The sequence below is a fragment of the Pempheris klunzingeri genome, chromosome 1 (genome assembly GCF_042242105.1).
Source record: "Pempheris klunzingeri isolate RE-2024b chromosome 1, fPemKlu1.hap1, whole genome shotgun sequence".
Classification (NCBI taxonomy): domain Eukaryota; kingdom Metazoa; phylum Chordata; class Actinopteri; order Acropomatiformes; family Pempheridae; genus Pempheris; species Pempheris klunzingeri.
This window is the reverse complement of record NC_092012.1, coordinates 711621-728533: the sequence shown is the minus strand read 5'-3', so window position 1 is coordinate 728533 and position 16913 is coordinate 711621. Positions and strand designations below refer to the sequence as shown.

At 44.6% G+C, this 16913-nt stretch overlaps 1 protein-coding gene across 1 annotated transcript in view; it reads left to right on the top strand.

Moving 5' to 3' along the window:
• Positions 1–16913, top strand: part of cngb1a (cyclic nucleotide gated channel subunit beta 1a) — a 34454-nt gene that overhangs the window by 16610 nt on the left and 931 nt on the right. The window contains exons 21-36 of the mRNA XM_070831286.1: positions 431–598; positions 1671–1758; positions 2487–2576; positions 2667–2815; positions 3701–3940; positions 4332–4540; positions 4634–4684; positions 9200–9286; positions 9377–9441; positions 10618–10740; positions 11620–11761; positions 12714–12873; positions 14164–14261; positions 14583–14666; positions 14794–14912; positions 15910–16056. Coding sequence (XP_070687387.1) covers positions 431–598; positions 1671–1758; positions 2487–2576; positions 2667–2815; positions 3701–3940; positions 4332–4540; positions 4634–4684; positions 9200–9286; positions 9377–9441; positions 10618–10740; positions 11620–11761; positions 12714–12873; positions 14164–14261; positions 14583–14666; positions 14794–14912; positions 15910–16056 — 2020 coding nt within the window. The remainder of the gene's footprint in view (positions 1–430; positions 599–1670; positions 1759–2486; positions 2577–2666; positions 2816–3700; positions 3941–4331; positions 4541–4633; positions 4685–9199; positions 9287–9376; positions 9442–10617; positions 10741–11619; positions 11762–12713; positions 12874–14163; positions 14262–14582; positions 14667–14793; positions 14913–15909; positions 16057–16913) is intronic.

The following is a 16913-nucleotide window of genomic DNA, read 5'->3' as shown; positions in this document are numbered from 1 at the left end:
ATAATCTCTGTCTAATAATAATAATAATAATCTCTGTCTAATAATAATAATAATAATAATCTCTGTGTAATAATAATAATAATAATAATAATCTCTGTGTAATAATAATAATAATAATAATCTCTGTGTAATAATAATAATAATAATAATAATAATAATAATAATAATAATAATAATAATAATAATAATAATCTCTGTGTAATAATAATACCAAAGTCAGTGTTAAAACTCAAACCTCTGAGCTTCTCGGCCTCGCTGACTTCTACATGACACCATGTTTGAACAGTGTTGTTTTCAGCTCCTTCCTGTTTCCTCTTTGTTTTTCAGACTTCAGATCAGTTTACGTTCCCCTCGCCTCGCTCTGATCGCCCCCCCCCCCAGGACCCCCCTCTGACTCTAACTGTTTCTCTGTCCAGTTCCTGACGTTCAGTCTCCAGTGACGAGCTTTCTGCTTCGGTTCCCGTGTGCTGCTGCGTGTCTGGAGAGCTGCAGGACGCTGCTGCTCGGCTGCTGCCTCGCCCCCCCCACGCCGTCCCTGCCGACCCCTCCGGCAGAGCTCACCCAGCTGATCCAGGCGCTGTGGCAGCTCCCCCAGCAGGCGCGACGCTGCTGCTCGAGCCTCTTCAGCTGCTTCAGACGCCTGAACTCCGACTCCCAGCATCCTCAGCAGCCTTAGCCCCGCCCCCCTGCAGCAGACCCCTAGAGAAGCCTCCTAGACTCCTCACGCTTGTGTAGAAACCTTTAAAGTGCCAAACCAGCCCCCCCGTATCAACGACATCCTCCTCACGTCACTCCCATCATGCTCTGCTGCTCTGCACTGCCTCGCCGCCAGCTCACCACACATCAGGTGACCTGACAGGAAGTGGGTGTCTGTGCTGAGCTACGCTTTGCTTGCTGGACACGTTTAAGCCTGAAGGGACGTTTGGTCAGACACAGTGACGAGGCAAGAGGCCTCAGTTACACAGACCCCCCCACACACAACCCCCCCAGGAAGAGGAGAGCACTTTTATTCCCCCCTATAGCTATCAGCTGTCAGCTATCAGGTTATAGTCCGTCATATGTAGTTTTTATCCTCCGTTCTGTGAATCAGCTGCACGCCGTCCCTCCCCAGGAGCTGGCTGCTGCACACCGTCCCTCCCCAGGAGCTGGCTGCTGACTTTGGAGGAAACTCATTTAGCTGGTTTATTGGTTTATTTGTCACGAGAGGCATCACTTGAAGTGTTTTCTTTCTTTGTGTTAACTATTTTTTATTCACCCATAAAAATCCATTTCTGTGCTTTATTAGAGAGGACAGATAGTAGAGGGAGGTGGGACTGGGGGGGGGTTAACTTCCCCAGGAGCTCAAAGAGGGAGACAGCGATCTGAAGGCTGAGTCATTAATCTGCAGCCATCGATGCTCAAATCATAAAAGTTGGTCTGTTTCCACTTTAAACACAGAACATAAGACGCTCGTGTAGAAGCTAAAACTTTACAATCACAAAGGTGGAAACAGTGAAATGAGCCTTTAGGTTCCTGAGCATCGTTTGGCTCCGACATGATGATAAACTAAACTAGTCGACAGAGGAAGTCGTTGAGGCGCTGACGAGACGACTCGTGGACGGAGTCAGCGTGGTGTCTCAGGAAGATGTTTAGATGAAGGCCAACGGTGTTTCTGCTCTGTTCCTCTGAAGGTTTGGGAATAGGCCTGAACATCCCCCAGATTATCACCACCCCAGAGCCAGTGTCCAGAAATCTGTCTGTCAACGACGCCACGCTCAGGTAACAGACGTCGATGGACAGAAACTTAACGTGAAGCATCCTGATGATGGTCTGAATCATGTGAATGTGACTTTAAAGGGTAATTCTGGTATTTTTTTACATTTTGGTTAGAAATGACTACGAGGCACAGTACAACAAGAACATAAACAAACCAACCAATCGAGGCAGCAGATCCTGTGTCCTCCAAGCTAAAATTAGCGTTTTGGTCTATGGAGTCTGGTTTACGGCTGCTGGCTGAAAAACTTTAGTAGCTTCGAGTCATTTAGACACCAAAATGTGTATGAATAAAGCCAGACGATCAGTGGATTGATGGAGAAAATAATCAGCTGCTGTTTGGTACTAAATAGTTCAGAATGAGCCCCATGTAAACCAGCTCCAGCAGTAAAATCCTGCTTTCTATCAATGATGAGGAATATTAATCAATCTAATGGTACAACAGTCACAGGGGACACTTCAGATCCCTACAGAGAGAGACCTGGAAGATCCTTTTGGTTTAACCACAAACAGCACACACACCAGACTACATTCACTAAAACAGGGATTTTAGAGAACAGGACACAGGAGCTGCTGCTCTGCTGCTGCTGCAAAATTCCTGTTTTTGTCAATGGAGTCTGGTGTCTGTGAAGATGCCTTGCTTTGTGTTATGGTGTGACTTTGGTGTTTTAAAGGGTCAGTACACAACATTAGTGTAACAGCGTCCTGGTGTCTTCCTGTCGTGTCGCCCTCAGTGTAGCTGATCTGTCTGTAGACGAGATGGATGAGGAGCTGTCGAGGATCCCCGGTCCCGGTCCGGGAGACCTGCTGACCGCAGAGGATAAGTGAGCCAAACACCACTCAAACACACTCTGTCCTCCACCTCCGTCACCTCCGCCCTCCATGTTCTCTGACCCGTTGCTGTCGTCCTACAGCACACGTCCTCTGTCAGCAGCCAGCGTCGGCAGCGTGATCATCCAGGACCGTCTGAGCGATCTCGTCAAGCTGTTTAAAGGTCGCACGGACCGCCAGAAAGAGCGCCTGTTGGACCCGGACGAGTCTGAGGAGGAGAGTCCCTCGGCCTGTACGTGCTGACACCTTCACTGTCTTCATCTTCCTCATGTCTTCATGTCTTATGACACAGACTGACTCAAAGCCACCTTCATCAGTCAATCAGCATTAAAACAGTCATCTAAGTAATAGAAATAACACTGATGTGGACAGAATTCAGTTTGTTTCAATTTTGTTTGCAGAAACCTGTTGCACAATTATCTTAGCCATAGAGAGGCATTAATCATTAAGTTAAAGGGTAATTCTGGCTTTTTAATATCCTCGTTGTTTAACCAGAAACAGCCTCTCTTCAAACACACCAGACTTCATTCACAAAACCACTAATTTTACTTCGCAGAACATGCTAGTGGCTGATCTACTGCTGCCTCACTTGGTTAGTTTGTTTGTGTTATTGTGTGACTGTGGTGTTTAGACGGTTAGTTCAGGTCCAACACAATATTCATGTGGCACAATATAACACAAGCAAACTAACCATGGAGGCAGTGGTAGATCACATGTTCTTCAAGGTAAAATCCCTGTTTTAGTGAATGTAGTCTGGTGTGTGTGCTGTTTGTGGTTAAACCAAAAGGATCTTCCAGGTCTCTCTCTGTAGGGATCCTTTCCATGATGCTGTCACACACTTAGAATAACACTCTGAGCCTGTCAGTGGATCAAACAAGCTCTTTTAGTGGACCTACTGTGATCAGGTGCAGTTGTCCCAAAGGATCACGTTGCAGCCATTGCAGCCCGTTTGGTGTCTGCTGGCTGAGGTGATCTACTGGACCAGTTCCAACACTTTTACTACCTACTAGTCACTCACACACCAGGAGGAGAAACAGCGAAATTACCCTTTAATCTCATACTGATGTTCAGAGGATGTCGCGGTAGAATCATCTAAATATCTGTCTGATCCCTGCAGCCCCGGCCAAAGCTCCACCTCCCCCTCCTCCGCCGCCAGCAGGAGACGAGAAGAAGGAGGATGCGCCCCCAGCGGAAGAAGAAGAGGAGGAGGAGAAGGAGTTTGAGCTCCCCTTTAAGATTTTGGGACAACCAGTGAAAATTCCTCGAAAACTCAAACTTCCCAAAATCCCCAAGTTACCCAACTGGTTGCGAGTGATCGTGGAGTACCGCTTCCCCTCCAGCATCGACCCCTTCACCGGTGAGCACAGACATCATCATCATCATCATCACCATCATCATCTCCACCAGGAGATTTATATAAAAGATGAGACAATATAAGGAGGGAAGTCAACGTGTCTAGATCTGCACTTTAGTGGGAAAAATTTGTTATGACACTATAGAAGCAATGGTGTCCTCTGATTGGTCTGATTTAGCCGAACATTTTCCTGATGAGTTTCTGCTCTCAGTCTCTAGTTTACAGTCTTCTTCAGTTCATTTAGTCAATTATGGTCCATTTAGAGGACGATACACCAGGAAGAGGGGGGGGGGCTTTAATAACTTAGTAACTTAGTTCTTTGGTAAATGTACGAAGCTGCTCTTCCCACCACTTCCTGTCGATCTGATCTGATGAGGACTTCCTGTGTCCACAGATCTGATCTACGTTCTCTGGCTCTTCATTGTCGTGGCGGCGTGGAACTGGAACGTGTGGCTGATCCCTGTCCGCTGGGCGTTCCCCTACCAGACCTCCGAGAACATCCACATGTGGCTGCTGGCCGACTACACCTGCGACCTGGTCTACATCACCGACATCCTCGTCTTCCAGCCCAGGCTGCAGTTCGTCCGCGGAGGAGACATTGTGGTGAGCGGCACCGACCGAAGTAAAACACATCAGCGTTTTTAAAATGGAGTTCTGCTCGAACGGCGTCTTTAACCTGGAGCTGTTTTATTTCAGTGTGATAAGAAGGACATGAGAGAAAACTACATGACCACCGAGAGATTCAAGGTAAGAAACATGAACGTCTAAGATACAGCAGAGAACATACTTCAGTTAATGTGACATAGAAAGCTCCCACTTTAACCTCTGACCTCTGAACGCTGCACCTGCGTCCTCGCTGCTGCTTCTTCTTCTGGTTTTTCTTGGAGGACCTTCTTCTTCTTCATGTCCCTAAAATGTGTCCAACCTCAGCTAAAAGGTTCCAGAAGTCACTGAAGCAGAATGAGTGAGAAAAGACTTCAGACATGTTGTTCATCAGAGGAGACTAAAGAAAGACAGAGAACATGTTGATCCAGAACAACAGGAACACTATAGACCTCCACTACACACTGACACACTGACTAACTAACACACACACACTATAGACCTCCACTACACACTGACACACTGACTAACTAACACACACACACTATAGACCTCCACTACACACTGACACACTGACTAACTAGCACACACACTATAGACCTCCACTACACACTGACACACTGACTAACTAGCACACACACACACTATAGACCTCCACTACACACTGACACACTGACTAACTAACACACACACACACTATAGACCTCCACTACACACTGACACACTGACTAACTAACACACACACACACTATAGACCTCCACTACACACTGACACACTGACTAACTAACACACACACACTATAGACCTCCACTACACACTGACACACTGACTAACTAACACACACACACACTATAGACCTCCACTACACACTAACACACTGACTAACTAGCACACACACACACTATAGACCTCCACTACACACTGACACACTGACTAACTAGCACACACACACTATAGACCTCCACTACACACTGACACACTGACTAACTAACACACACACACTATAGACCTCCACTACACACTGACACACTGACTAACTAACACACACACTATAGACCTCCACTACACACTAACACACTGACTAACTAACACACACACACACACTATAGACCTCCACTACACACTGACACACTGACTAACTAACACACACACACTATAGACCTCCACTACACACTGACACACTGACTAACTAACACACACACACTATAGACCTCCACTACACACTGACACACTGACTAACTAACACACACACTATAGACCTCCACTACACACTAACACACTGACTAACTAACACACACACACACTATAGACCTCCACTACACACTAACACACTGACTAACTAGCACACACACACTATAGACCTCCACTACACACTGACACACTGACTAACTAGCACACACACACTATAGACCTCCACTACACACTAACACACTGACTAACTAGCACACACACACTATAGACCTCCACTACACACTGACACACTGACTAACTAGCACACACACTATAGACCTCCACTACACACTGACACACTGACTAACTAGCACACACACACACTATAGACCTCCACTACACACTGACACACTGACTAACTAACACACACACACACTATAGACCTCCACTACACACTGACACACTGACTAACTAACACACACACACACTATAGACCTCCACTACACACTGACACACTGACTAACTAACACACACACACTATAGACCTCCACTACACACTGACACACTGACTAACTAACACACACACACACTATAGACCTCCACTACACACTAACACACTGACTAACTAGCACACACACACACTATAGACCTCCACTACACACTGACACACTGACTAACTAGCACACACACACTATAGACCTCCACTACACACTGACACACTGACTAACTAACACACACACACTATAGACCTCCACTACACACTGACACACTGACTAACTAACACACACACTATAGACCTCCACTACACACTAACACACTGACTAACTAACACACACACACACACTATAGACCTCCACTACACACTGACACACTGACTAACTAACACACACACACGATAGACCTCCACTACACACTGACACACTGACTAACTAACACACACACACTATAGACCTCCACTACACACTGACACACTGACTAACTAACACACACACTATAGACCTCCACTACACACTAACACACTGACTAACTAACACACACACACACTATAGACCTCCACTACACACTAACACACTGACTAACTAGCACACACACACTATAGACCTCCACTACACACTGACACACTGACTAACTAGCACACACACACTATAGACCTCCACTACACACTAACACACTGACTAACTAGCACACACACACTATAGACCTCCACTACACACTAACACACTGACTAACTAGCACACACACACTATAGACCTCCACTACACACTGACACACTGACTAACTAGCACACACACACTATAGACCTCCACTACACACTAACACACTGACTAACTAACACACACACACACACTATAGACCTCCACTACACACTAACACACTGACTAACTAGCACACACACACTATAGACCTCCACTACACACTAACACACTGACTAACTAACACACACACACTATAGACCTCCACTACACACTGACACACTGACTAACTAGCACACACACACTATAGACCTCCACTACACACTAACACACTGACTAACTAACACACACACACTATAGACTTCCACTACACACTAACACACTGACTAACTAACACACACACACACACTATAGACCTCCACTACACACTGACACACTGACTAACTAACACACACACACTATAGACTTCCACTACACACTAACACACTGACTAACTAACACACACACACACACTATAGACCTCCACTACACACTGACACACTGACTAACTAACACACACACACACACTATAGACCTCCACTACACACTGACTAACTAGCACACACACACTATAGACCTCCACTACACACTAACACACTGACTAACTAATACACACACACTATAGACCTCCACTACACACTGACACACTGACTAACTAGCACACACACACTATAGACCTCCACTACACACTGACACACTGACTAACTAACACACACACACTATAGACTTCCACTACACACTAACACACTGACTAACTAACACACACACACTATAGACCTCCACTACACACTTGACACACTGACTAACTAACACACACACACACTATAGACCTCCACTACACACTGACACACTGACTAACTAACACACACACACTATAGACCTCCACTACACACTGACACACTGACTAACTAACACACACACACACACTATAGACCTCCACTACACACTGACACACTGACTAACTAACACACACACACTATAGACCTCCACTACACACTGACACACTGACTAACTAACACACACACACTATAGACTTCCACTACACACTAACACACTGACTAACTAACACACACACACTATAGACCTCCACTACACACTTGACACACTGACTAACACACACACACACTATAGACCTCCACTACACACTGACACACTGACTAACTAGCACACACACACTATAGACCTCCACTACACACTGACACACTGACTAACTAACACACACACACTATAGACCTCCACTACACACTTGACACACTGACTAACTAACACACACACACACTATAGACCTCCACTACACACTGACACACTGACTAACTAACACACACACACACACTATAGACCTCCACTACACACTTGACACACTGACTAACACACACACACACTATAGACCTCCACTACACACTGACACACTGACTAACTAGCACACACACACACTATAGACCTCCACTACACACTGACACACTGACTAACTAGCACACACACACACACACTATAGACCTCCACTACACACTAACACACTGACTAACTAGCACACACACACACACACTATAGACCTCCACTACACACTGACACACTGACTAACTAGCACACACACACACACACACACACTATAGACCTCCACTACACACTAACACACTGACTAACTAGCACACACACACACACTATAGACCTCCACTACACACTAACACACTGACTAACTAGCACACACACACACACTATAGACCTCCACTACACACTAACACACTGACTAACTAGCACACACACACACACACTATAGACCTCCACTACACACTAACACACTGACTAACTAGCACACACACACACACTATAGACCTCCACTACACACTAACACACTGACTAACTAGCACACACACACACACTATAGACCTCCACTACACACTAACACACTGACTAACTAGCACACACACACACACTATAGACCTCCACTACACACTGACACACTGACTAACTAACACACACACTATAGACCTCCACTAACTTTGTTACTCTACACTCTGAGGATCTGGAGCTCAGAGGTCTCAGGGTCTCTGCAGAAATAAGAACTGAACTCATCTTGAATGTTTTTTGCACATGTAAAAATGACGGCATCGTCTGCGTACATTTGAACGTATATGGTAGCAAATTAAAGTTACACTCATCTCTGACTGAAGTCACAAGGTTTTTTTTTAGGATTTTATGGAAAATAAAACACATATTTCACATCTCAATCTGAGAGTGTGTGCTGTGTGTTCACAGATGGACATCATCAGTCTGTTTCCCATGGAGATATTCTACTATTTCACTGGAGTGAACTCTCTGCTGAGGTTCCCTCGTCTGCTGAAGGTCAGGATGTGTTTCTTCACTCATTTTATTCAGAAATAACAAACCTCCTGCCTCGCCTCAAGAATAACAGTCTTGTCTCTCCCTGCTCAGTACATGGCTTTCTTCGAGTTCAACGACAGAATGGAAGCTGTGATGAAGAAAGCTTACATCTACAGGTGAGGAGAGCCTTAATAACACGTCGGCCATGTCTCAGAAACACAACCGACCAGCCTCCAACATTTGGTAGCTCACCTGTTTATTATTGGGGCCCAACATTGCCTGAAGAATCCTCTTGTTGTGTGTCTGCGTTGACTCTTGGTGTCACCAAATGGCGTACGCATAGCACGGCTTTTTAAGGACATCTGTGCAGGCAGCGTGGTATTTTACGCACAGAGAAAACGATACGAACGGAGCAACAACTCAGCTCGTAGATGCTTGTAGGGAAGAGGACGGGTTGGATCGATGAGTCGAACACTGGACTTTCCCACCGGAGCCGAGGGTTTGTTTCACGTGTGGAGCTACAAGTCAGCGTTAGAGTTATTTTAGCTTCTCATTTCAGCCCAAACCATCATCCTTTCCTAAACTAACTGCTTAGTTTTGTAGCCTAAACCAAACAAAGCTGCAACAGTCATGTTCCTCGGGAAGATTTATTTTGTAAGTTGAGTAACAGGACGTTGCATTTTTATTATTTTTTATTATTGCTAACTCGACCAAAGTAGTTTTGACACGCAGACGAGGCAAAAAGCACTAAATGACACTTAAAATGAGGTGAAATGTCCTTAAAAAAAGTGCTGCTAATCATGCGCCATCTTTGAGATCAAGTCGTTTGGTTCATCAAAAGTAGTTCAGACTGGTCCACAGTGCCACATAGACAAGTTCAACAATTAAACATATGACATGAAAATGAGCAGATAATCAGTGGAGGAGTGGGTAAAAAGACAACTCTGATTGATTATAACAATCAGACCTGTAGGTAATGAAAGCTTTCAGTAGCAGTGACACAAATGGCTCAATTTTAGTGTTTCATGTATTTCCCAGCTGATGACTGATGAATGAAACTTTAACACCAAAACAACTTGTTAGAACAGAAAGTAATTCAGCAGCTTCTTCTCACAATGATCAATATTTTTGTTCAAGTTTCATGATATTCAGGCATCAAACAGACTGAAAGAGGATATTGGTCACAGCAATATAAAACTGTGTCATCTGCATAGCTACAGAGGAATAAAACTGATAGGAGGCATATAAACATTAAAGACTGAACGGTCCCAGAACTGATCCTTGAGGAACCCCACGTGTAATTACTGTGGTGCCTTAATTTGACTGAATCCTGTGTTTGTGTTGTGTAACAGAGTGATCCGGACCTCCACCTACCTGCTGTACTCTCTGCACATCAACGCCTGTCTCTTCTACTGGGGCTCGGACTATGAAGGACTGGGATCCACCAAGTGGGTCTACAACGGAAAAGGCAACGCGTAAGAGCCCACCGTCACTCTGTAGACGAGTTTATAAAGTTTAATTAATAATCAATAACTGCAGTCTGCTCCTCACCCCAACGCTAACATCCAACATGTTAATCTGTCACTTTTTATCCACACTTCTGTCTTCTAATTTCACCCTTTCAGTTGGTTAATTGGTTCATTATGTTTTCTTAAAACCCCGTTATTCCCTTTTTAATTGGTTAATTAACCAACATTTAGAATTGTTCTTTATTATGTTCTATTATTATGTTATTCTGTCTTGAGCTAAACACATTTGGGATCTGTTCTCAGTACAAAAAGAACAATTATAATCTGGATTAAAACCTGTCACAATAGTTTCATCCCCCCTTGAGTCATAATTACTGTCCCTAATCTGACAGGCAGGTCGGGTTGAACAGGTTTAAGGTGTCCAGTGGGGTTTTTGTCCACTAGCATCGCTACGTTAGCACAGCTAATATTTCTATGAGTGGTGCTGCATAAGAGTATAATGTTACATGTGGAATAAATTCACTGGATGTGTTTGTTAGAGCTAAAGGACTCACGTGAAGAGTTCTGGTGAAAAACAGGACTTCTGTTCATCCACAGTGAGATTTAATGAGTTCAGCTGACAGAAGAGTAAAATCTAACGGTACAAATTGTTTAGACATAAAAAGTAAGAAACAGAAACTAGACAGATAAACTACTGGTTTCTACTTTCTAGGAACAAAATAGCATCAATGTCAGTGAGAACTGTGTGTGTGGAAGTTTTTATCTAACATGTTATTTTATGGGAAACCAGCTAATTAAGTTGAACTGAAGGAACTATGAAGCGTCATTGTGAGAACGATCTGGATTCCAGAGGAGGATATAAGTGTCTTTGTTGTCTTCTTACAGTTACATCCGCTGCTACTATTTTGCTGTGAAGACGCTGATCACCATCGGAGGACTGCCGGACCCCACCACCGTCTTTGAGATCTGCTTCCAGAACATCAACTACTTCGTTGGCGTCTTTGCTTTCTCGATCATGATCGGTCAGGTCAGCGAAGCATCGCACTGCTTTACCCTCCTCAGAGCTCTGGGTCCTCTGCTTCTCAAACAGAGAACTGGAGCCGTGGTTGTCTTTAAGGGGTTAAAATGTGTTTATGAATGATGTGACCTCTGGTGGCTCCGGAGCAAAGGAGGAAGTCAGGTGACGTAGGATAAAGAGCGACAGATGGATCAGTCTTTGCGTCAGTCAGGTTTTAACTGATCACTCACATTACTTAGAGTCACCTCCATAACTAACGTAGCTGTTTCAACACAAACCATCTTTTCCTAAATCTGATAAAGTAGTTTTGGTGCCTAAACCTAACCAACCGTTTCACACTGGTTTACTGCGTTCATCACATCACGAATGTAAAGCTCAGAGCAGAGGAGGCGACAGGAAGTCAGACAGACAAACAGCAAAGAGAATCAGCTCAGTTTTCAAAATAAAAGCCCCCGTGCAGACTGGTGTTTTTAACACCATGACGACCAGAGGTTCATCTGGGATGGAGAAACACTCTGACTGTGACTTTAGCTGCTGTCTGTAGCTGCAGCACAACAAAGCAGGAAGTACATCCAAGAAACACATTTAAAGCAGCAGAAGAAGAAACGAGGCCTGTTTGATCCTGTTAGAAACACATTTAAAGCAGCAGAAGAAGAAGAAACACAGCCTGTTTGATCCTGTTAGAGACACATTTAAAGCAGCAGAAGAAGAAGAAATGCTCCCGGACAAACCGGACTGGTGTCCCTGGATCCCTTCTGTCCTACAGAGGGCGCTGAAAACATTCGTTTGGAAATCGATCCGTTCTGTTGTTCTGTCTGTTGTTCGGATGATGAGAACTTTATTTATTTCAAACACGACGTGCTTTACAGTAAATCAGAGAGTAAGAAGTGGAGTAAATAAGATCCAAATAGCGAAGGATGAAATCAGATAACGTTTTCTTCTTTGTGGTTTTGTGCGTCAGATGAGAGATGTGGTGGGAGCCGCCACGGCCGGTGAGAACTACTACCGCGCCTGCATGGACAGCACCGTCAAGTACATGAACTCCTACAACATCCCCAGTGAGGTCCAGAACCGCATCAAGACCTGGTACGACTACACCTGGAAGAGCCAGGGCATGCTGGGTAAGTTCAGCCCGTACAACAGGGGTGTAACTCGTGATTCTGTTCTGGAGCTTTCGATCAGTTCACACTGTCTTCCTCTGCAGGTTCACCCAGTTATCACACTTTGGTAGTTTTTTGTCTTTTGCATTTTATCAGAAACAAAATTTTTCAATCTAAATGTTTAAACCAACAAGGAGGAAGCCTGTGTGATATGATCGAAAGCTCCAGAACAGCCACTAAATGGACCTTGTGGTGAGTTTGTTTTGTCAAGTTTCACCATCCTGGTACTTACAATAAAAGAACAGATGACAGTTTATCCAGTTTTATAAAAAGAAGCTGATTTCTGTAAAAAAAAAAAAAGAACAGAACAAAAACACAATTTATTGTTTTGTGTTTCGTCCTCTGAGGAGAAACATCAGAAACCAGAAGGGACAAATGTAGATTTTATTTAGCCAAAGTAATAAAGCAATATATTTAACATTTGAACTACAAAAAGGGATTAAATGTGATTTCATTTGGAGCTTATTTACCTTTAATGGCTCCAACTTAATGTTTTGGAGCAAAGAGTTGGTTTGGATCTGAAATAATCCTTTAAAGTCACAAAACAAACCCACCGCTCAGCAGCTGCTGTGTTCTGTGAGGTAAAATGAGTGTTTTTGTGAATGGAGTCTGGTGATGTAACTCCTTTAAATGCCTTTTTTCTTAATGTGGTTCTTACTGTGCTAACTTTAGCTTTAGCTAACATGCTAACACAGCAGTCGTTGCTCCTCCACCAGCTCAACCTGAGCCGATGAAGGGTTTCAGTAAATACACCAAGCCAAAGGGTTCTTCATCTTCTTAACACTTGGTGGATAGTTACAGTTCCACTAATGCCATGTCCAGTAAATACACAGGGCCAACAGGTTTTAGGAAGGAAGGACACTATAAAATACCACAGCAAGAGTATCATCAATATATTTCCAATATCAAAAGTAAAAGTTCTTATTGAGACAATATCTGTCAGATATTTTATGATTGTTAGTGAAGCGTTTAAATGTGAGCAGGTTGAGTTGGAGCTCATTTTAGTTATTTATACAAACGTGTCCTATTTATTTTATATTATTCTGGTTGGTTTAACATCTAAAAACTGTTTCATGACGCGATGAAATGTTTTGTGCAGCGGAGTCAAAATGTAAAGTGACACAAAATTCTGATGCTCAAAGTATCGTAGTGAGTCCAGAGGGTCTCAGAGATACAGAGCTAGACTGTGTCCCTGAACGCCTCGTGCTGAGTTCATGTGCATTCAGAGCAGTGGGATTTTTTTCTTCGCAGACGAACAGGAGCTGCTGGTGCAGCTTCCGACCAAGATGAGAATGGACATCGCCGTGGACGTCAACTACTCCATCGTCAGTAAAGTCGCCCTGTTTCAGGTCAGCTGGTCGGAGAAATGAGATATTTAGTGTTTCATGTTCCTGCCTTTTATTTTATCCATTGATTATGGGTTAGGGTTAGCCTAACCCTAACCCTAACCCTATTGATTATTATTTCAGCCTTCCTAAACTTAACCCTGTTTGTGTGAAAGTCCTGTAACTAAACTACCAAACCTTCACTAACCTGAACAGGAATTTATCATCATTTATCAACAGCTGCCGTCACTGCAGTCAGTTAATGTGTGTGTGTGTGTGTGTGTGTGTGTGTGTGTGTGTGTGTGTGTGTGTGTGTGTGTGTGTGTGTGTGTGTGTGTGTCTCAGGGCTGTGACAGACAGATGGTGTTCGACATGCTGACGAGGCTCAAATCTGTCGTCTACCTGCCCGGAGACTTTGTCTGTAAAAAGGTGAACACACACACACCTGAGTCTGAAGGTGACACCTGCTGAGGAGCGCTGCAGCAGTGTGTGCTGACTGTGTGTGTGTGTGTGTGTGTGTGTGTGTGTGTGTGTGTGTGTGTGTGTGTGTGTGCAGGGGGAGATCGGCAGGGAGATGTACATCATTAAGCAGGGGGAGGTCCAGGTGGTGGGCGGTCCTGACCTGCAGACGGTGTTTGTGACCATCAGAGCCGGCTCGGTGTTCGGGGAGATCAGGTCAGAGCTTCATCCTATTAACCTGTTTAAGACGACGGGGGCGAAGGTTTCCCAGAGTTCACTGGGCCACTCAGAGAGGCAGTGATGTCTGCGGGAACTAATAAAGTAATAATCAATATCTGGTGTCTAAATGACTGTCGGCTACTAAAAGGATCAATGAGCTAATAACCACGTTTATTAAATATCTGAGAAAAACGTCTCAGAGTCCAAAGTGACGTCTTCAGACTGACCCCAGAAAAAATCAGTCAAACCAAACTAAATGCAGACTTTCTGTTGATAGACTAATTGATTAGTTGATTAATTAGCTCGAATTAAGTCCTGGACTTGACTCCATCTTGTAAACTATCCTGGTGTGACTGGTAGGTAGTAAAAGTGTTGGAACTGGTCCAGTAGATCACCTCAGCCAGCAGCCACCAAACGGGCTGCAATGGCTGCAACGTGATCCTTTGGGACAACTGCACCTGATCACAGTAGGTCCACTAAAAGCACCAGACTCCATTCACTAAAACAGGGATTTTAGCTCCCAGGACATTAAAGTCATGCTGTAAGCAGTGAGTTTGCTTGTTATTGTCACCAAAGTCTCACAGACTTCGATGTTCTGGGAGATAAAATGACTCCGGTGATCTACTTTGTCATTGAGACGCCAGAATATTGTTAAAAACACCAAAATGATCCTTTAACAGCTTCTTGCTGTCAACGTTTCAAACAGCATGTTTAACATCACTAATCCTAAAACCTGAACAGCTGGGAACAAGCGTGTTAGCGTGTTAGCATGTTAGCATGTTAGCATGTTAGCGTGTTAAATGTCCGTCACAAAGTCACAGTCGGTCTTGGCTGCTGGTGATAAACCTCCCAGTTGGTTCGAGCCTCAAACTAGAGGCACTAAAAGAAGTTTGAGAGGCTTCAGGAGGTTTGAGGAGCAGCTCTGACCGTGTCCACAGACACTGTGGCCGTAGGAAGGTTCACCCACTGTTTTCTCTCCTCTCTGATTGGACAGTTTGCTGGCGGGCGGCGGTGGGAACCGGCGTACAGCCAACGTGAAGGCGCACGGATTCGCCAACCTGTTCATCCTGGACAAGAAGGACCTGGCAGAGATCCTGGTGCACTACCCAGAGTCCCAGAAGCTCCTCCGCAAGAAGGCCAAGTAAGTCCTGGTCCAGAGGCTCAGCTGACCGAACCTGCCCACACCTTCACCATCCTGAAGCTGACAGTCTGACACGTTCATGTTCACCAGAGGGTGAATCAATCAGACTACATTCACTCAGGCACTCTGAGACTCTGCTGTTACTCCACATGTGACCTGGGTCATGATTCAGATTGTTGTCTGTGATAGCAGTTAAGCTAGGAGTCATATTGATGATGCTAATGTGTGCTAACGAGGAGCGCAGCGGTTAAAGGATTCGTGCAGCGAATCGTTGGGCTCACCGACGCTGTGACGCCTGCTCACTAACTCCTCAGGAACAGGAAGTGCTTCCTGTTGACTGAATGATATTTGAAGAGTTTCCTCACTGACAGTTAGAGATGAATCCTTTAAGCCTTTTTATCTGATGCACAGTCACTCTTTGGGCTTTCTGGCCTGATTCCTTTGGCTCAGACTCTCAGACTCTCAGACTCTCTGAAGATGCAGAGAGGACGGCTTCTGTTCACCAGGCTCAGGTCGTCCACTGATTCCTCCTCTTGAACCAGTCGCTTGCAAATGTGCTTGAGTTCACTGAACAGTTCGTCTTCACTCTTGAACCAAACTCCATTCATTATTCTGATATTTTAAAGGTTAGAAGGTTTTTAAAGAAAAACAACACAAGCACAGAAACTCTGTTTTACAAACAGCCTGTGAACTGAACTAAGGTGGAAACATCACTTTTAAAATGGTCCCGTCCAGGTTGTTCTTTGCGTTGCTCTCCTTCCTCGCCGTCTCCCTCCCGTCTGATCAGGATCAGACTCGACTCTAATCTGCTCCACTTCCTGGTGCAGACGGCCAGGTAACGGGGTCGGATCAGAGCG